The sequence below is a fragment of the Poromitra crassiceps genome (genome assembly GCF_964638095.1).
Source record: "Poromitra crassiceps genome assembly, chromosome: 3".
In the NCBI taxonomy this organism is placed as follows: domain Eukaryota; kingdom Metazoa; phylum Chordata; class Actinopteri; order Beryciformes; family Melamphaidae; genus Poromitra; species Poromitra crassiceps.
This window is the reverse complement of record NC_139625.1, coordinates 36,481,060-36,502,024: the sequence shown is the minus strand read 5'-3', so window position 1 is coordinate 36,502,024 and position 20,965 is coordinate 36,481,060. Positions and strand designations below refer to the sequence as shown.

Genomic DNA, 20,965 nt, shown 5'->3' with positions numbered 1-20,965 from the left:
GGCCGCAGGCCGAGTGGGATAACAACTGATCAGCGGGATATATTTGCCACAACACACTAGCTCTCATGCTATATTGCTTAAATATACCATTTACATTATATATATATATATATATATATACATATTACCTGTATCCCTTGTCTCTTTCCAGGTCAAGACATAGGAGTGCCGCTGAGTGCTGCACACATACACTCACAAAGAGATGAGTTCACACACTTCACTCAACATTTGGGATCAATCCATTCAACTAAATGCCTTATTGAAACCAGTATTGCACTCCGCACGGTTCCCATGGTGGTTCTGAAGACTTCTCACATTCAGAGTCATAGTGTGTGCACATCTGCCATTAGACAGCAAGAGATCAACATAACCACTGTATCACAACGCGTGACTTCGCTAACAGCAGCATACAGTTCAAAAAAGGAACCCTGTTCAAATGGATGTGCATTGTTTAAAAAACAAACTGAAATGTCTTTAATTTCACACTCCTGCAAAGTTGACTGGCGTTCTGTAACATGGCTTATATGTTACATTACACTATAGTGGTGTCATACCAATTTATTGTGTAGGACTGCAGTATTGAAACCAGTGTTGAAAATAATTTTCAGACTTCTGAAATTACTTTTTCCAGCTTGGAAAGAGTGTGGACTTGGAAACCCTTCATCATTTTAGAGATTTAGTTGTGGCCAGACATGGTTCATCTCCCTGGCCAGTTCAGAGTTGTAAATAATGAAGTATGACAACTCAGATTATTACACATGGATTTGTTTGTTTGTTTGTTTGTATGTTTGGGAAAGGGGGTCAGGGAGAGGTCCTGTATTTGGAATCACATCACTTTTTGTTGGTACACTGAAGATAATCCAGTATTTGTACCGCTGTGTTAACAGAGAAAAGGGGGGTAAAGGGTTAATATTGAAGACTGAATTTGTCTGGAAAGGCTTGATGAGAATCCCTGGCTGGCCAGGTTCCCACTCATATGAAATGGATGAGAGCGATGTTATCACCAGGAGAGATTTCTATTTGACCCTAATGCATTCTTGTGTCTCACTCAAGGGTATTTAAAAAAAGAAGATAAAAAGCTTTATACTTTCATCACGTTTTGTATACTTCCGTTATGTATAGGCTATTAACAAATCTATAAACTTTGTTTTATTCAGCAGCCGTGTGTAGTCTCATGTTAATTGGATCTTCAAAGCATGCCGTTCTGTTTTAACCGATGATGCTATCAGTCATTATGTTTTATTAGAATATGCCTTTATGATTTGTAAGTGTATGGAGTAATGTATTGAAATGTCACTTGCAACAAGTGTGTGCAGGGGTGACTCTGGTTATTCAAGAGGCACGCAGTCACATGTTCTCATATGCGCTCAACATGTGAAAAGGCCCGATCGAAAAATAGCCCGACTTCACAGGGGCAGTATCAGCAGGAGACGGTTTTATCCAGGGTCCTTACCCTCCCTTCCATGGAGACTGCATGTCTTAACAACCGGCCTTCACATTTAAAAATAGGAGCCACTGCGAGGGCATCGCACAGCCATCAGCACTACTGAGATTACAGGGCATTCTGCTGGGAGGTTATTCTGAGAACACAAAGGACTGTGCTGCTGACTGATACACACACACACACACACACACACACAGACACAAAATGAGCATCTCCATGGAAACCTCGGGGTCAAAAACTAAAGAGTTGCAGTTGCAGGGCGGCCTTGATATGTGATTCATGACAACACCCAGTAAAGACAAACAGATAACTGTGGCTTACTCCGTTGTGGGAGCTGGACTAGTACAGTGCGAGAGGCTGAGGCGTCACCGCATTGTCCGTATTCAGTTACAGTGGTTGAATATTAGTTTGTAGGTCAGCACATTAGATACTGAAAATCAGATGATAATATTTGGGAACACCCCAGGGTCCAGTGCATTATAGCACAGGAACAACAGTGTGATTATTGACTGAAAGAGGAACACTTGGGATCAAGGTCAGAACTTCATCTTGGCTATATTTTTGTTAGCGCAGATGCTATATAGTGAAATGTGATTGCGTAACAGTGGATGTGGGCGTTGTGAAAGCGAACATGTCCTGACCCTCTCTGTACGGCAGGAGGAGAACTGAAGAGTGAAATCCCGGAAGAGCTCTGTATCAAGGCTGGCCGGGGTCCTCAGGCACACTGCTAGTCCCAGCATGTATCGATAGCTGCACAGGATCAGAGAGGTGGTACAAGTACAAAGTCGGTTTGAGGGAAAGAAAACAGTTGGCACACTCACACACTATCCTGCCTTAATCTCTTAATACAGGTTTACTGCAGTTGGTGGTGAACATGACCAAAATGTGTTAAGTTTAGTCAGTAACTTGTGTAATGCATTTAAAACACGTAGGCATATTGTTTGTTTCTTTTTCTTGACAAAATGTTGCCGTAATATAATACCTATAGCCTAAATGTAGAACCTTAATGTAATTTATGTTTTTTAAGTCTCCTGTGGCATTGCTATACTGTTCCTATACTTATAATATTCCTAGGCTGTTTATGTCTTGGCCCTAGACCTCCATATTGCATTAATAATAACCTAATGCCTAAAGTCTACTCAATGGGCCATAGGATTACTATACCTATTTTTCATATGGGGCCACACTGGAAAAAGATAGAGATTTAATTTGTTTACCTGTTGAAATGAGCTCAAGATTTATTTACAGAGCGGAGTGGGGCTCTCCATGAACACATTACTGAAGCAGTAGGCTACAGCGAACTGCGACGAGATTGTGGCCATCGCCAAAAAGCAGCGAGCGACAATGAACTGAAGGAAACCGCCATCCCACCCACCCCCACGCCCCCACGCCCGTCGTGGTACCCAGGCAGCACAGGCCAGGGATGATGCGTGTGTCGGAATGTCACATTCTCCTCTCTGTGCGCCCGTCCAGTGCGCGCAAAGCGCAAAGCAGCTGGCCGGGGGGCGTGCTGCTGCTGTGTAGGGTTCATACGGAGGGAGGGAGGGGGTGTGGTTTAGATCAATAATAACTGCCTCACTGTAGCCAACTGTAAGAAGAAAAAGGGGAAAAAATCACAGGGTCCAGGGCAAGTACCGTGGCTCCGATCCATGCTGAACCCATATTGCCTCAGAGCGGGAGGGAAGCCAGCGGAATGGATGTGCGCAGCAGCTCTCTGGAGGAAATGACTTGGCGACGGTCATACAGGCGCTGATCTGAAGGAGGGAGAGAGGTGCGACCTGAAATGACTGTGATCTGCCTGCTTCTCTTTCAACACGGGGTCGGGGGAGATTTCAGCTCAGCAGCGGCTGAAGCAACAGTCAGAGGGACACATGGTGAAAGAAGGGGATAGATCAGTAGTGCCGTGGATTCTCGGGGAAATAGACGCAACTCAACCAGGGAAGCACGCACGGCTTGCCTGCCTGGTTCATCAGGATTGCGACTGCCTACGTTACATAAGAGGCTTTTGTTGAGGGACTCGGAGGGAAACTGCTGCTGGCGAGCTGTTTGATCACAGCGAGGAAACGCAGGTAGGTCCAAAAAACCGACTACTGGTAGGAAATGATTTAATTTAAAATGGTTTAATGTAATTTAGTAGTATGATGGTGGAATGCAGACAGCAGTTTTGATAAGGGTTATTTTAAAATGTCACTCTCCCATCATTATAATTCATCCATCAGCAACACGATTTGCGCATGCGCTCTGTGCGTCTACAGATTACCACAAATAATGGATAAGCAGGGTGATTATGGCAGTAGTAGGTCATGTCAGTTTACAGCAACAAATAAGCTGTCTGCTGATGCAGATGTTATACATACCAAAATGTTATGCTGTAGCTGCTTCACTGGGGAAGAGCTCTTACATAGTTTAAAGAAACAGATAGCCTACATTTTCCCTTCAGATGTCATCAAGATTCATTTTATTAGAGAAAGGGCGCCCCTCAGAGTTTGAAGAAGTCCTTGCATCTTCATCTGAGCTGCTCAGCTGAAGTAGTAGCTGTAGTAGTACTACTAGTAGAAGTTTGTGTGTGCAGTGTTGGGGAGTAAATTAACTACATGTAGTTGAACTACGTTGTTTAACTACATTTTGCAGTAGCTTGCTGGTAGTTCAACTACATTCATATTTGCGTAGTGAGTCAAGTAGCCTAGTTAAACTACTTTTTTGTCATTTTCGTGTAGTTTAATTACTCAGACTACAAACTACAATTTTGGGCAATAAAATGAAAGGAACAGGCACGGCTCCAGGATTTTTTTCTAAGGGGGGGATGACCATTACAGGGCTTGGGGGAGGCTAGACCAATATGATCCATGAATATGATGACCAATATGATCCATGATTTAAACTTCCATGATTGGAAGTTGGAAACCCTCATTCGTGTTTTGCTTGCACCTGTGTTTACCCTGCCTTTTCGACACAAAATGGCCCCCGTGAAAAGGGTCTATTGGCATGTGACGCCCGGCTGGCTACTATTTTCATCCAGCTGGACTGTGTATGCATGATTTTGCATACTGCATGTGGCTGTAGCTCAGGAGGTAGAGCGGGTTGTCCACTAATCGCTTTGGATAAAAGAGGGCGGTGGTTCGATTCCCGGCTCCTCCAGTCTGCATGTCGAAGTGTCCTTGAGCAAGACACTGAAACCCAAATTGCTCCCGTTTGTGTGCCAGCACCCTGCGTGGTAGCCTGCCGCCATCGGTGTGTGAATGGGTGAATGTACCTACTGACTGTAAAGCGCTTTGGATAAAAGCGCTATATAAATGCAGGCTATTTACCATTTTAGGCCATTTGCATACATGAACCAATTGTGATATCAAGAAAAATCCTTATGATTATCATAATAATGATTTCAACCATATCACCCAGCCCTATTTTTGGTATAGCCCCCTCTGGAAAAAAAAAATGCACCAGCTGCCACTGGCTGAGCACATTATCTTTTCTCTGTTTCTGTCTTGCTGTTAAAGCCCTTCCTTGTGTCCCCTCAGTACAGGTGAAGAGACAGGAGGGGAATTCAAGTCTAAGGCACAGGCTCGTTATGGTCCTCAACATGACCGGTGAAGACGTCCAGTGAACGTGGTTATGATGAACGAGGGCCAAAGGCAGGGAGGAGGGGCCTGCACTGTGGAGGCGGAAGTCATCCTCCACGCTGTGAACCCCAACCTTGCCTCCCCTGCCGAGCTGAGGAAGGATGGGGGTGCCCCGCATGTCGGGGGGTTCCGGCAGGACAACCAGGATTTCAATGCAGCGACTCCTATGGCGTTTGAGAAGGAATACCTGTTGGACAGGACGCCAATGGAAAATCACCATTTCGATCATCAGAAGGGCAACGGCTCGTACATCTCGAATCAGTTTCACCTCTCCAACGACAAGGGTGTTGTGGAATTCTCCATGGACCGAAACTGTACGCGTGGCAAAAATGGCATCAGTGAAAACCACAACGGCGCCGGGGCCAAAGTGTCCTCAGTGTGCTTCTCTGGCCAAGTCAAAGAGGAAGCGGATGGCGGCGCGTCCGTCAGCAGGGAGACTTCTGGGCCTAGTCAGCATCAGATAAAAAGCGCTGCTGCTGTCCCCTCCTCCTCGGGGCCGGCGACCGCTGTGCCTGACACTCATTGTGTCACCGCTGTGCCTGACACTCATTGTGTCACCGCTGGCATGCAGCCAGCTGTTGACGATCTGGCTCGGGCTTTCACTCCCTGCTCCCGCGCAGCTGGTCCGCCTGACTATGACAGCCTGTATGGGTGCTCAGTCCCCGGCGGCCAGAGAGCTGAAGACACACGGTCTAAAAAAGAGCCCGATTTAGTCATCGAAGTCGGCGGGCAGAAAATCAATGCTCACAAGTCTGTCCTGGCGGAGAAGAGCGACTACTTCAAAGCACGGCAGTCGCGGGACATCCTGAAAGTGAAGGGGGTAACTTATAAGACTCTGACCGTGTTGATAGACTATGTTTATACTTCTCAGATGAATGTGTGCAAGGACAATGTTGTAGATGTCATCACGGGGGCCAAGATCCTCCAGATCCCCTGTGCTGTCCAGGCTGCCATGGACTCCATGTCTGAACAGATCACCGCAGCCAACTGCTACGAGATTCTGACCATCGCCAAAAAGCAGCGACTTAATGACCTGAAGGAGACCGCCTACCGCTTCATGAGCGACAACTTCCTCCAAATCCTCAAGGACCCCTCTGTGTACGGCCGTCTGACCGGCTCCGAGAGGGACCTGATCCTGAGGAAGAGAATGGAGGGCAAGAGGACTCTGATGGTCGCTGAGATCAATGACGTGTTTGACCGCGTCGCGAGCCGCCCGCCCAGCCGCTGCAGCAGTCGACCGCAGAGCCCCTTGTCTGTGGCGTCCTTCGAGGAGAACCACATGATTTACCATTTCAGTGAGGTGGCAAACGACTGGAGGCCTTTGACTGTGATGCCCGAGGACATAAACACCAAAGGCTGTGGGATCTGCACCATGTATAACTACCTGTTTGTGGCAGGGGGAATAAAGGGCTATGGGGACAAGGGCAAGGTTTCAGACAAAGTCTTCTGTTACAACCCCATAACCAGCCGCTGGAGCGAGGTGCGACCTCTGAACCAAGCCCGTGCCCAGCTCAAGCTAGTGTCTATGGACGGTTACCTGTATGCCATCGGAGGGGAATGTTTGTTTACAGTGGAAAAATATGACCCTCGTATGGACCGTTGGACCACGGTGGCCCCTTTGCCCAAGGGAGCCTTCGCGGTGGCCCACGAGGCCACCACCTGTAATGGAGAACTGTACGTTTCCGGGGGCTCGCTCTTCTACCGCCTTCTCAAATACGACCCCAAGAGGGACGAGTGGCAGGAGTGTCCCTACAACAACAGCAGGAAGAAGTCCACTGACATGGTGGCTTTGAAAAGCTTCATCTACCGCTTCGACGTCAACCGCGAACAGGGCATCAATGTGTTCAAGTACAACACCATAGTGAAAATGTGGCACGACTGTGCGTCGCAGAGGCTAGGAAGCGCTTTACCGTTCAGGTGTGCTGTTATCGGGAACTGCATCTACTGTGTAAACAAAAGCCAGACTCTTCAGTTCATCGTGGAGGAAGAGAGCGCCTACTTTGTTGAGGAGGCACTGAGGGCGCCTGTGGAGGCCAAGGGCCTCCTCTTTCCTTTTGTTCTCACTTTGCCTGAAAAGCCTGAAAAAGTTGCATAGTGGTGAATAACAGTGTCTCATGGTAAACCTGGAATAGGCAGAAGACCTTGTATGCACGTTTCAATGTCAGCTTTATATCGTGTCCAGTTTACCTGCTTGAAATGGAATGTGTGTATTTGCATGGCAAGTTGTTGCGTCTACAGGGCAAGCTTTACAAGGAAAACCTTTTTCAGTGTTGAACGAATGCAACAATATACAGTATGTATCTGACTATATATAATGACATGATGAAAGTGGCATTAGATTACTTTGTGTATTTCCCGGTGTTCAGTTTCGTTTGGTGCACTTTTGTAATTGCGGTTAGTTAGAATAGATATTGTATAGAACATATTTGCTAGTTGGCTGGTGGCTTTGAGAAGAAAATTATTGTATACAAAAAGTACACCCAGAGAAGCGATGCTTCCCACAGGGTCTATGCAAATGGAACAAGCAAACAGGTGAGTGAGTGAGTGAGTGAGTGAGTGCTGTTGTGCCACTACGTTACAATAAAGAGAATCTGACTGGAAGGAAAACAGTATTGCCAACTTTTCTACAACAACCCTGATCTGAACTGCTTTCTGCCTTTGAATTATTATGAACCAAGGTCACATGATGACAAAGCTATTTCTCTTCCACACAAATACTACCCACTGACTGACAAATACTACCCACTGACAAGGCATTTAAAGAGCACACTGTCCTTAGCAGTAATTCAGGGGCCAAATTAATTCTGGATTTGAACTATTTCTGATGACACTAAAGACATTCTTGTAACATTGAGGGGGGGGGGGGTGAAATGTACAAGAACACAGTCTTTATACATTACCTTTGGTGCAATGATTTGTATGACCAAAATCTGAAATCAAAATAATGATATTGAGTGAAAAGGGCACAAATATGTGCATCAATTATTTTTTTTCAGAATATGCTATTTTGCTTATAGTGCATTTTTCAAAGATGGATAACTTTAGTCAATATTAACAATAAAATCTGACAGATATTTTTACATATTTTCTTCATAAAGTTCTATATCAAAAGCTTTCCTCTGACGTCACCATGATCATATCGAGACTAAAGCAACAGCTGTTTTTGTGGGTGGACGGGCATCATGTCTGCTGCTACAAGCACTTTCAGGACAATTTAGAAAAGCCTGGCATTCAAAACGCACCAAGGCACTTCTGCCATCTTTCTTTCCCTGTCCTAATTTCAAGGAAACAGAAATTGCACTGGAGTTCTGTGTTTCCCCTCAGAAGATCCATGTTCATCTGCTAGCAGGCCCCTTACGGTCGAGGCCTATCATAGGGGATTCAGGTCAAATCAGATAGGCTTCAGCATCGTCACTACATGCCACTTGCTTCATCCACAAATGAGAACTCCTGGTATTCTATTTATGGCAAACCCTAATTAAGCCATGCTCTTATTACATTAGTGGACAGTAAGACAATATTTAATATTAATATTAGATATTTCACACTACTTTTCATCTGCTGCAATAACACTGGGAGTTTTGTTGAGCTGTAGTGTGCCAGCTGATTCTGATTTATTCTTAGAACAAATGGCTTTTGGTAATGTTTCTAGAAGTGTGTCACTGTGACAAAGACAACGTGGATGTGGTTTGACTCGGTATTTCGCTGGCTCGCATCAATATTTTTACTAGTTTAACTTTTGGAACTGGTAGTTTTGGATGTGCTGTTGTGGTGGACAGAACAATAATGCAAGGCTTCCTGTTCAAGGCATTTAAGTGGGCTAACAAACTAACATGTTGGATCATGTATAAATATCGGTCAAAACTAAGTGCTTAAAATAAAATATTTTGTGTCTGGAAATGATTGGGTTTTGTCTTCCTGTGCTGTTTTTTTTGGTGGGGAAATGTGTGTTTTTCAGCTGGTCCTGCCATACAGTATCTGGAACAGGGCTGCCATCTAGTGGTCACGGACTGTAACAACACCCACTAATACTGCTACTAGCTGATGTGAAATCAATAGTGGAAGAAGTAGGCCTACTCTGATCTTTCACTTTTGCGAGTTTACACCAAAGATTCATGATGAAATGCCTTTAAACTACGTGCAAAAGAATGTGATCTGCAACATTCTAAAAACCTGCCAGTTTACACCAATGAGACTACACGAGATGAGTTAATGCTATATCGAACTATTTCTGGAATATCGTAAAATAGATTGATAGTATTGGGAGAAAAAACCTAGCAAACTTTTCATTAATGGTGTGTGTGTGTGTGTGTGGATGACACATTTGGATTAAAATCATAAACAGAACAAATATGAACTGTAAATTGAGCATTGAAATATGAGTTGTGAACATGGTTGTGAAAGGACAAGACAATATCCTGAGTACAGATTGAAACACTCTGAGAAAATATGTAGGCTATGGAAGTGGTTGAGTTAGTATAGAGTATAGAGTTTGACAGCAACATGAAGCTTTAGAGGTTGTGGGTTCAATCCTGGACAGTGTCAGTTTTGAAAAGCAACATCCCAAGTAAATATTGAAAAGCTCTGAAGAAAGGCTTGTAGAACTGAATTAGCTTCATATTGGAAGCCTTATAGGCCTACAGTCAGTCTATGGTTGGGAGGCTACCTGAAGGTTGTGAGTTCAATCCTGGACACAGTGTCAATTTTGAAAACCAACATCCCAAGTAAAGATGAAAAGTATTGACGAAAGGCCTCTAAACCTGAAAGACCTATTGGTTCAAAGTGATTACTGTTGTGGTCTTCAAAACACATAAAAGTCTCAACAGAAGACCAAAACATATTGAAGGACGCCAGAAAGGGTTTGCAAACATAATATTTATAGAATAATAATCAACCTATTTCGTAACACTTTAAGGTACACAAATAATGTAGTAGTTACTAGTAAACTAATCATTAACTAATAGTTAATGAGTATTTAATGAATAATTCGTCATTAGTCAATCACTAGTTAATCATAGTTAATGAGTAGGTAGTCATTAGTTAATGATTAGTATCTAAGTTCCTGAGTGGAGTCATTACCAATGATTATCAGCTCGTGAATATAGTAGTTAATCATTAGTTACTTACTGATTAGTCGGGCAGTTCAATGAGTAGAATAGTTAATCGTTCGTTAATGATTACTAAATGTCAGTTCATGAATATACTAGTTAATCATTAGGTAATCATTAGTTAAGGTGACATTGTGAGTATAGTAGTTAATCATTAGTTCATATGATTAGTTGTTAGTTCCTTAGTAGAGTAATTAGTCTACTCATTAGTTAATTTATTTTATTTTTATTTATTCGTTTATTGAAATAGGGACAAATGCATTGAACATTATTTCATATGACCTACAAAACAAATGTCATGCATACAGGTTTCTAGTCGAGGCTAATTTGCAACCCCTGTCCCTGGTTAGGCCTTTACTATTAAAACAAAAGTTCAAGAGAAAAGTTAAAACAGTATCAAAACGTTAAAAACAAACCATATAAAACAGAACAAAATAAAGACAAAAACAAAAAGCAAAAACACAAAACAGATAAGGACAAAAAACTAAAATAGTACAATACTAAAAGTCAATGTTCACAGGCTTGTTTCAGTTTCAGCCATTGTTTTGCTTGTGTGTTAAATACGGTGAGTTCTGTCAATGTTTTTATTTCAGGTGGTAATGTGTTCCATAATTTGGTACCTATTACCGAGAAGGATGACTGTCCGAATGTTGTTCTGCGTTTCGCTGTTCTACAGTTCCTGCTTGCTGCACCCCTAGTTCTAATACCACCGTCTTGTTTGTTTATTAACTGGCAGAGTAGCTATCTCTGGAGCAAGGCTGTTCACACATTTAAAAATAAGTTTTAAAAATGAGAAGCCGACAATGGTTAGTCAATGGTCAGTTTGTGAGTATACTAGTTAATTGTTAGTTAATCATTACTTAATTATTACCTGTCCATTAGTTACTCTTTTTGTGTACCCTATTGTAAAGTGGTGCATCATACTCAGTAGTTTATGAGTAGCTACTTAATCATTACTTATTACCTGTCCATTAGTTACTCTTTTTGTGTACCCTATTGTAAAGTGGTGCATCATACTCAGTAGTTTATGAGTACTTAATCATTACTTATTACCTGTACATTAGTTACTCTTTTTGTGTACCCTATTGTAAAGTGGTGCATCATACTCAGTAGTTTATGAGTACTGAATCATTACTTGTCCATTAGTTACTCTTTTTGTGTACCCTAATATAAAGTGAAACATCATATAATTATACTTAGAACACGGCTCTCTTGAATACTCGATTCTGATTGGTCAATCAACAAGATTCACCGGTCATTATTTCTCGACAACCGACCGCTGCTCTGCCACACCTGGATTAATCAGTTGATAAGAGCCTTTTGTCAGCAAGCCACTACTAATTAGGCCAACCAGTTGCAGCTGTGGTGTCTTGTGTGCCAATTATGAATGAAACCGCTTTGTCGTTGAAAACGCTATTAAAAAATCTATTTGAATAATTATTTTTGTCAGATTATTGAATGATTTAGTTGTAGGCCGTGTTCTAAGCGGGATAATGGATAGTGAGCCAGTGATTACTGGAAATAATGACCTTCAGGTGAATGATTAAGCCCTCCGCTGCGCGTCGGGCTCAATATCACCTGTCGGTCATTATTTCGCCAGTAATCACCGGCTCACTATCCATTATCCCTTACATAATAAATTCAAGACTTGTTCCAGGTGAGATTTGAACCCTCAGCCCCCTAAGTCCAGTTCTCTACCAAGTGAGCTAACCAATTAACACAGCTGAGTCGGTAGAGCCATACTATGGATCTGTAGAGCCGGAGACAAAGCATTGTAGTTTTTAAGGTATATTCCACACAGATAGCCTACTACTTTCTGTCCAAGTACTTGTTTTGAAGGTATATTCTGTGCTTTAAAACACAATTACTTAGACAGAAGTAGTATTTGGCTGAAACATACCTAAGTACTTGGACATTAAGTAGTATTTGGATGGAATATACCTTTAAAATAAGTATTTGGAGAGAAGGTAGTATTTGGGTGGAATATATCTTCAAAACTTGAACAGAAAGTATGTGGATAGAACATAATAGCCTACTACAGATCCATAGTATGGCTCTACCAACTTTACAATAGGTTACACAAAAAGAGTAACTCAGGTAATAATTAAGTAATGATTCAGTATTCATTAACTACTCAGTATAAGAGTAGTAACTAATGAAAAGCATCACCCTCCCCTATTTTCCTCCAGTGACCCCTTACCAAAATGCTGCTCAGCTGATCCCTCGTATAGCCTATTAGTTTTGAACGAAAAAGAAAAATCCTGTGACTGTCAGTCTCACTGAGAAGAAAACAGGGTGCGAATAAAAATAATTCTGCGTTCACTTCAGCTGGGTGGACCTGATCACATGGTAGCGTTTGCGCATGCGTGAGGTGCCAATGCCATCCCAATATAGCGGAGTAGAATAGAAATAACATCGGTCAACAACATTACATTACAGCAGAGATAGAGAGCACAGCTACATGTCTGTCACAAGAAGTCCGATGTCTGTGGCAAATGCGAAACACACGGTGCTAAATCCGGTAAGGCGTTGTTGTTATCTCTCTAGATAGGTTAGGCTAACGTTATGGGATATTCTGATGCCACCATGTAGGCTTAATGATCAGTAGACTCATATAGGGCCGACATGCTGCAACCATCTGCAGGTCAACATTGTCTGCTGTTTCAGTCATCTGGTCTGCATGATAAAAAAATATATATCTACAAAGCTAATTTTACTGCTACCGTCAAATAATCAGATCGCATGACATACAACCAGATGAGACTGGTGTATTTCCTGTTTGAAATTAAGCATGCAGATAATTCCTGGGAAGTGGGTCCATTTGCTGCCAATGCAGGCGCAGCACTAACTTCTGCCCTCCCCCTCAGGTGATCCCATACACAGGGACCATACCTGGAGGCTTGCACCCCGGGGAGATCATCATCATCCAGGGCACCATCCCCCCAGATGCTGACAGGTAAGACCTGTGTCACGGTCACAGCGAGCCAGGAGTCTCTTCACTAAACCCTAAGCTGTGGCAAAGTCCACTGAGGCTATATGGACGGTGTCTCTTGAGACAAAATAACAGCTGGTATTATTTAGCCAGTGTGATGAATACAGTATTACACCAACCAGTCATCAAAATAGATAGTATACATAGTATACTATAGTAAACTATAGTTTGTAGGTCCTGAATGTTTCCCCTGATTTGAGTGTTTGGGGATTATTGCTTGATCTCTGCTCTCTGTTATAATGAAACTACAAACTACACGTGGAAAAATAAAAGTGACAAAAATGCTTCTTCTGAGTAATGCAATAGAAACAAGGCCAGGTCGAAACCTGGCATACGGCCGGTGCATGGGATCGTCACCCTAATCATGTATACCCATACACATTTTAACAATCAACAGAACACATATACTGTAAGCCGTCGTCTGATTTTCCACCTTTTTTCCCTGTTTGTGTTTAGGGACGCAGGATATTATGGATTTTTTTAAACAATACGATAACCCATAAATATCTGCTTCGATACTCGATACAGATACGATACTCGATACCTAATGGATAAGAAACAGAATGTCCACAAGGTTGATCACATTCACAAATTCAAGGTTTAGTAACACCCTTAACAGTCACTGTGGGATTGAAGGACACCTTTTGAAATGTGTCTCTCTGGTGTTAGAAGACCACCATATTAACTGAATGTTTCTGTGTTAGAAGAATAACGCCATATTAACTGAATGTCTCTCTGTGATAGAACAACGCCATAATGTAGGCCAGTGGTTCCCAAATGTGCCTTGGGATTTTGCATTATTGCAATTGCAAATATAGCCTAAAACTATACAAAAAGTGGGTGTGTTGCTGCTTTGATGTAGTAATTTTGCAAAGTTTCAAATTAATTCCTAGAGTAATATATTTTGTCAAATTGTATTTGACATTAGTAAATAAAAAAGCATTTAGAGTGATAAGAGTAATAGAGGCTATTTTGCACCGATTGACTTAGGCTATATAGGTGTGCCTTGAGATTTTGTCGTGCCATTTGATGTGCCATGGGCACAAAAAGTTTGGAAACCACTGATGTAGGCTATCTCTATGTATCTCTTAATCCAATATTTTTCTTTACACTCTTTACAAATTATATAGCCTTGTACATTGCACTCTTCACAACAACCTGTGATATCAGTCAATGTTTGAGACAGGTCCTTTGCCTGTCTCATTGAAAACAGAATAGAAAAATATGAACTGCAGCACCCTGCACAGCACACTGTAGGCTATGTAAGATGGCTCAGACTGAAAAGTTATTAGTGTGTCTGTCCAGTAACACACGATAACATAGTAAGGGTAACCCAGGTTATTTCGGGACACATTGGGACTGTCAAGCTTAACAAGATCAGATCTGGGCAGACAGGAAGTCCGAAACCGGACATTTGTCAAATAAAACAAATTTCAAAGTAAAAGCCCATCTTGATGAAAGGGTGCCAGGAGTCGTGACTGCAGCGATTGGGACACACGTGCTCCTATAGGCCAGTGCAAGCACCGGCCTAAAAACATTTCTGGTTCCACAAAGAACCAACCATTATTGCACTCCTTAGACAGCCACTTTGTTGATCTGCACTTGTATAGCCTCATTTGCAATTACAGAATATACTGTGGATGGCGTTGAGCAGCACTGATTTAACTTGTCTGAGGGGCTCCAAGCAAGAATTCCCAGAGGGTCCCTCCCTGGGATAAAAAAAAAGGGGGGGGGGGGATAAAAAAAAAAGGCCACTTGAAGCCAGATTAGAGGAATATTAACAGTACGATTAGACTGTTGTGATGTCATTATTCACCTTTTCTCACTCACCTCCATGTCACTTCTCCCTGCCCTGAGTTAGGCTCTCTGATTATTACACAATCATTTTGTAAACCTAATCCAATGTTGTCAGTTTAGCAGTATGCTAATCCTTCTCTTTTCCCCTTCCTCTTTGAGCACTGCAATCTGGGTTTACTAAACCCTGATGTAATCTGCTATTAATTTATGCGTTTACTTTTGCTACTAAACCAACATCAGGACATCCAAGCAAGTTCTGACAGAGAGCAATGCCATTGGACCGCATTGGACAAACACATTTGCATATTTCCCCCAGCATGCCTTGTTCCTTCCAAACTTTTGACATGAAAGTAACCAAATTAAATAAGTGGTGGGTGGAAATAATCATTAGCCTATTCTTAGTTAAACATGCAGTTTTGAAACATTCAATAAAGACAAATAAAAAATAGACTATGACTCAACACCCTAAGTGATACACACATGGTATGAGAGTGATACATGAATGAATGAATGAATGAATGAATGTTTATTTCGAACATTAACATAAAAGACAATATAAAAAATAATAAGTATAATAATAATACACAATACATTAAAAACATTTTAAAACAAAAAAAGGAAAAAACAATAATGTACAATATTAATCATAATTGCAATAAAAATAACAGTATTTGTTTGAAAAGGAGTAGGAAGGAAGCCTCTGCTTATCTGGTCCTACCCCTATTTAATTCCAAAATAAATAAACTTAAATCAGGTCTCTGTCAACATTCTATTTGATTACTTTTCATATTTTCTTATTTCCCTTTTAACCTGGGTCATAATGTACCCTATTACCATGTGCCCTCACATTTTATCAGGCTTAAATATTGGGGGGGATTCGTCCTTCTCAATTGATTTGCAATTTGCAGTGCGAGTGCCCAGCTAACTATCTTTCTAACTGCTCTTTCTCACTTTCACTTTCGTGCAGTGCAGGGTGCAGGCTGAAAGTGTCTTTCACTGGTGGAAGGCGAGGTGGATGAGATGGGGCCCCACAAGGGAGGTTTCCTACTGTGATGTCATGTCATTGCAAATCGTCCATTGGTTGTATAAGGGGAGGGGGTTGCGGTAATTTCTGCGGAGTACATTTTGGCTGCCGTAGGGGGCCCCCTAGTGGCTGGGGCTCCAAGCGCCTACCTGGTTTGCTTGTCCTATTACTTCGCCTCTGGCTTTGAGATAACAGCAAAACTATGATCAAAATAGTCATTCTACATTCTTGGGGAACCCCCTGAAGGACCGCTTGTGGTCCCAAATGTTGAGAACCACTGAACTAGAGGATAAAAACTACAAGATCAAATTTGGATTTACTTTGGCTATGGCGAGGGGCACACCCTCCAGTACCCAAATGACACTGACTGACTGGTGTGAGAGAGACTCCTCACAAATAATCAACAGTAACTTGCAAAATAAAAACAATTAAAAACAACATGAAAAAGAATCGTGTGATAAGATCGTGGATGGTGATCCTGCCTGAATTTTCTTTTATATTGTTGTCATATCGCCCACCCCTAACCCTAACCCCCTCTGCAGGTTCCAGATAGACCTGTCAAGTGGCTGCAGCACCAAGCCACGCTCCGACATCGCCCTCCACTTCAACCCTCGCTTCGGCACTGCGCCCTGCGTGGTCTGCAACTCCCTGCAGCAGGAGAGCTGGGGCAAGGAGGAGACACTGCACCAGCTGCCCTACAAGCAGGGAGCCCCCTTCGAGACCATCGTCCTGGTGCACCAAGACGGCTTCAAGGTCTGCTAACCTGTCCCGTCTGTTGAGGGGGGAGGCGTTTTGAAGTGCTATTCAGTTAACAAGCTTGTGTAATAGACCCTATTTACACCTGGCATTAAAATGTGTGTTTGGGTGATCATCAGATTGCATTTGGATAGTGCTTGACCACATGAAAGTACAAGTGACACATTGAGGATGGATTGTGATCCGAACGGCCAAACCACCTCCAGAGTTGGTCAGGTCAATGTGTAGCGCTGAGCGTCAAAACGTCCACTTTGGCCTTTGGTCTTCTGCGTTCTTTTACACAATATGTACTATTGTAGCATTTTATTTCTTGTAATGTGTAATGCTGAGTGTCAAAATGACCACTTTGGCCTATAGCCTTGCACTTTGCACTGGTCACTTTAAACCACACTGGCACTTTAAACTGCTACTTTGCGCTTATATGTTTAACTGTGTCTGCACTTTATGTTTTTATCCAGGATGTTGCGTGATGTTCTGCCTATTTTCTGTTTTTCTGTTTTGCTGCAACCCAAAGTGCCCTTCTGGGACATACAAATAAACTTGAACTTGAACTTGGAACACATTGAACACAAGTGTAAATGCAAATGTGTTCTCAATCCACATACAACAGTCACCACTGTTTTTCTGCTGCTCTACGCTAGCTTGCCTGATCCTCAATGTGGACACTGGAGACACATATTTAATACCAGGTGTAAATGTAATCAGGTTAAGGTGGTCAAGCACTATCCGATTGCAATGTGATCACCCAAAACACATTTCAATGCCAGGTGTAAATGGGGTCAAAGTGTTGTATGTTAAAAATGGACTCAAAACACCTAGAGATGAATGCATTTTAATGGGGAAATGCGGATGATATAGTACATGTTGTCTTCACCTATAGGTGGCAGTAAATGGCGCTCACTTGTTGGAATACAAGCACAGAATCCCATTGGACAGTGTTGACATGTTTTCTATTTCCGGTAAAGTTAGGGTGCACGCTATTGGCTACATCCCAAACTCAGTAAGTACCGTCCCATTCATGACTTCCTTTATATTTTGGACCTCTTCTGTTAATCGCACATTTATTTAGGAAGGATTCTAAATCTGACCCCCCCCCCCCCCCCCCCCCTGTAGGCAATATTTTCAGAATCAGGGGACTTGGTGAGTTGTTTTGTTTTTTCCCCTTTCTGCATCATTTAAACCTCTGCCTTTTTTCTTGTGCTGAGTATCTTCTGCCTTTTTTCATGTGCTGAGTATCTTGTGATGCCCCTAAAACTGGATCACGCTTCCTAAAAATGATTCCTTTGTTCGTCTCACAAGCCAGTCTGCCCTCTCCCTTTCCTGCATGTCGTACACAAATTTCAAAAGACAGATGATTAAGTCTGACCCAAATCAAATAGTGTCCAATGTTGCCGACTCGAGGTTTGCTACGAACTAAATTACATCAACAGCTTTATTCTCTGACATTTCAGAGTCTCCCTTACAAAGGCAGCATACTCAAAGGACTGAACCCAGGACAGCACATAACAATCAAGGGACAGGTCAGCATGTACCCACACAGGTGAGCTGACATGGTGTCTTCTTCTTTTCTTTGATGACTCGAGTGACACTTCCCTGTGGGGCAAAAACAGACAGAGCAACACTTGTAGCAACACATGTACAGTTTAATTACTAGTTTAACTACAATTTACAATAGTTGGAAGGTAGTTTAACATCCAAATGTCAGTAGCTTTTTCAGTATTGAACTACTTTGGGTCACGTTGATTAGGTAGTTATCACCTTTATATCACCTGTGGTTTGCAACTGATGCCTGTGATCGAATACCATGAATTTCCTTAGAAATTTACAATTTCCCTGATTCCCCTCAACTGCTCGCTATCCTCTCCTTAAAATACATCCTCGTGCTGCTTAAGTGAAGATTGGCCTGCTCTAGTCCCTAAATCAAAACACACCTACGTGTTTCAACTTAGTCTTCTTCATGCCCTGAAGAAGACTGTAAGTTGAAATGCATAGGCGCTAAGCCCATTTATTAAAGGCTTTTTAACTTTTACAAAGCAGTGCATTGTGTTTTTTATGACTTATTGATCAAGTCTAACCTTGCCTTTTTTATCTCATGATGTCCTTGGACCCAAAGAGCACCTGTATTTACTGGTATCTGCTCTCTCTACACCTACACTTTACTCAATGTCAGTTCAGTTGTACCTCCCTGTAACAATATGAGATTCCAGACTTAGATTGTGATCATTTCCTGTGATGTAGTTTGGATGTAAATGCACTACTTTTTGAAAGAGTAGTTTTAACTACTTTTCATTGGGAAGTACCTATTGTTTGGTAAACTACAATTTTAACATAGTTTCCCCAACACTGCTTGTTCTCTTTACCTTTTCCATGTCCCGCTCTCCCCACCAGCTTCACGGTGAACCTGCGCCACAGCAGGACGGAGAACATCGCCCTTCATTTGAACCCCCGCATGAAGTCAGCCATGTTCATCAGGAACTCCTACCTGAGTGAAGCCTGGGGCCGCGAGGAACGCCAGCTGCCCTTCTTCCCCTTCTCCTCAGGGGAATACTTTGAGGTAGGCCCGTTTCCCTCTGCTGGACACTTGGAAAGGATACCTATCTGTATCTGTACTGTACTGGACAATAACACAGGGTTCCTCCATCTGTACTGTACTGGACAATAACACAGGGTTCCTCCATCTGTACTGTACTGGACAATAACACAGGGTTCCTCCTACACATTACATTATGACATTGTCATTTGGCAGACGCTTTTATCCAAAGCATTTTAACCTAGAAATTTTGAATTAAAAAAATGCCATGCTTTTTCCAGGCCTTGGTTTGTTTTGAAGATTTTCTCTGGTGTTCAATATAATTATATAACCCTAACCCAGATAGACATCTTGCCCCTGCTAACTAGGTCATATATCATTGTATAGATAAGGATTGTTCTTCACAGAATAGAATATGTGACATGCTTGGCAAGGTTCCTACAGAGTTCCATCTTAAAATTCCATATTTTTGTTCTTGACTGGATTTAATTTAGGTGAGTATTTGATATAATGCATGCTGACAGCGGCTGGGTAATACAAGGATCCCTCTATCTGAACATTCTTCTTCTTGACATCAACAAAAACTATGTACTCAAAGTGGGTCTACAACATAAAAGCTATAATTATGTGTGTTTCAGACCTGAACCACAGCATTTTCCATACTTCTCCACTTTTTTCCAAATCCCAAAACTATTCAAGACCTGGAAATGATCAAATTCACGTTTAATACTTTTCCAGACATGCATAGGAAGAACCCTGACAATAACATGAATATGCATCTACTAATATCATCACTATAACCACCAGTTGAACATGAGTTATCATGGTCGGCTGTCCCTCAGTGGTGCTTTGTTTCCTGGTCAGATTCTCATCCTCTGCCAGCCCCACCAGTTCAAGCTGGCGGTGAACGGCTCCCACCTGTTTGACTTCAGGCACCGGGTGCAGGACCTGAGCAGCATCGACCAGCTGGAGATCATGGGGGATCTGGAGCTGAACGACGTCAAACTGTGGTGACCCCCGAACGTGGAAGCTAGGCCGGGCTAGGCTAATCCAGGCCTGTTGTGAGGGAACCCAGGTTATGGGTGCCAGGCTGGGCTAGGATAGGCCATTGTTGTATTCTGGTTATTGATGCTAAATTAGCTTAGCTATGGTGACCCAGACGGTGGACGCTGAACAAGGCAAGCCCTGTGCTGAGCTCAGTAGTGAATGCGAGGGCAGGTTAGTCTTACAGCAACCGTAGATCACTGATTTCAAGCTAATCTAACATTTTGAGTGACATAGGACCATGGATGCTGGGCCAAGCCATGCTGAGCCAAGCCATGCTAGGCTATGGACTGAATGGGCCCTTTTCCAGCCCTGGCTAGCAGACTGGTGCATGTTGGGTGGGCAGGCTGTGTGCCCCTATATTTGAACAACCATGACTGTTTACAGCTATACATTAGGTTTCCTTGGTTCATTTCTTAGACTGTCTCTAGAGCATCACTACTGTAACACACCCTGTTTAGTGCACTGTACAATGAAAACTGGAATAATATGTACTGTACAAGTCAAGTATTGTAGTACGGGCCTTGTATGCAGCAAAATGAAAAATGAAAGTGACAATGAAATAAGTAAGGGCTGCCATCTGTTGGAGCTGGAGTGGGTAGTAGAGCAAGGCCAAAGCAAGACCAACAACAACCAACAAATAATTTGAA

At 42.5% G+C, this 20,965-nt stretch overlaps 3 protein-coding genes across 4 annotated transcripts in view; all 3 read left to right on the top strand.

Annotated features, from left to right (window-relative positions):
• arhgef10 (Rho guanine nucleotide exchange factor (GEF) 10) overlaps positions 1-1,159 on the top strand; it is a 119,363-nt gene extending 118,204 nt beyond the window's left edge. The window contains exon 30 of the mRNA XM_083633843.1: positions 152-1,159. The gene's annotated coding sequence lies outside the window, so the exon portion shown is untranslated. The remainder of the gene's footprint in view (positions 1-151) is intronic.
• Positions 1,160-3,051: 1,892 nt separating this feature from the next.
• Positions 3,052-8,927, top strand: kbtbd11 (kelch repeat and BTB (POZ) domain containing 11). Of its 2 annotated transcripts, none has more exons than XM_083633877.1 (2): positions 3,052-3,513; positions 4,968-8,927. In XM_083633877.1, exon 2 carries the CDS (start codon positions 5,057-5,059, stop codon positions 7,157-7,159), a length of 2,103 nt encoding a protein of 700 aa, XP_083490003.1. In that variant the 5' UTR covers positions 3,052-3,513; positions 4,968-5,056; the 3' UTR covers positions 7,160-8,927. The 2 variants fall into 2 exon arrangements, with proteins under 2 accessions (XP_083490003.1, XP_083490002.1); XM_083633876.1 differs by having other exon boundaries at positions 4,963-8,927.
• A 3,727-nt stretch (positions 8,928-12,654) lies between these two features.
• lgals8b (galectin 8b) lies at positions 12,655-20,285 on the top strand (the record flags this gene model as incomplete). The annotated part of the gene is made up of 8 exons (XM_083633649.1): positions 12,655-12,693; positions 13,040-13,128; positions 16,528-16,738; positions 17,622-17,741; positions 17,855-17,881; positions 18,193-18,281; positions 19,130-19,295; positions 20,136-20,285. 8 exons carry the CDS (start codon positions 12,655-12,657, stop codon positions 20,283-20,285), a joined length of 891 nt encoding a protein of 296 aa, XP_083489775.1.
• Between the last annotated feature and the right edge of the window lie 680 nt (positions 20,286-20,965).

Coding starts and splice junctions, on each gene's coding strand:
- kbtbd11 (XM_083633877.1), top strand. CDS start 5,057: ATGATGAACGAGGGCCAAAGGCAGGGAGGAGGGGCCTGCACTGTGGAG.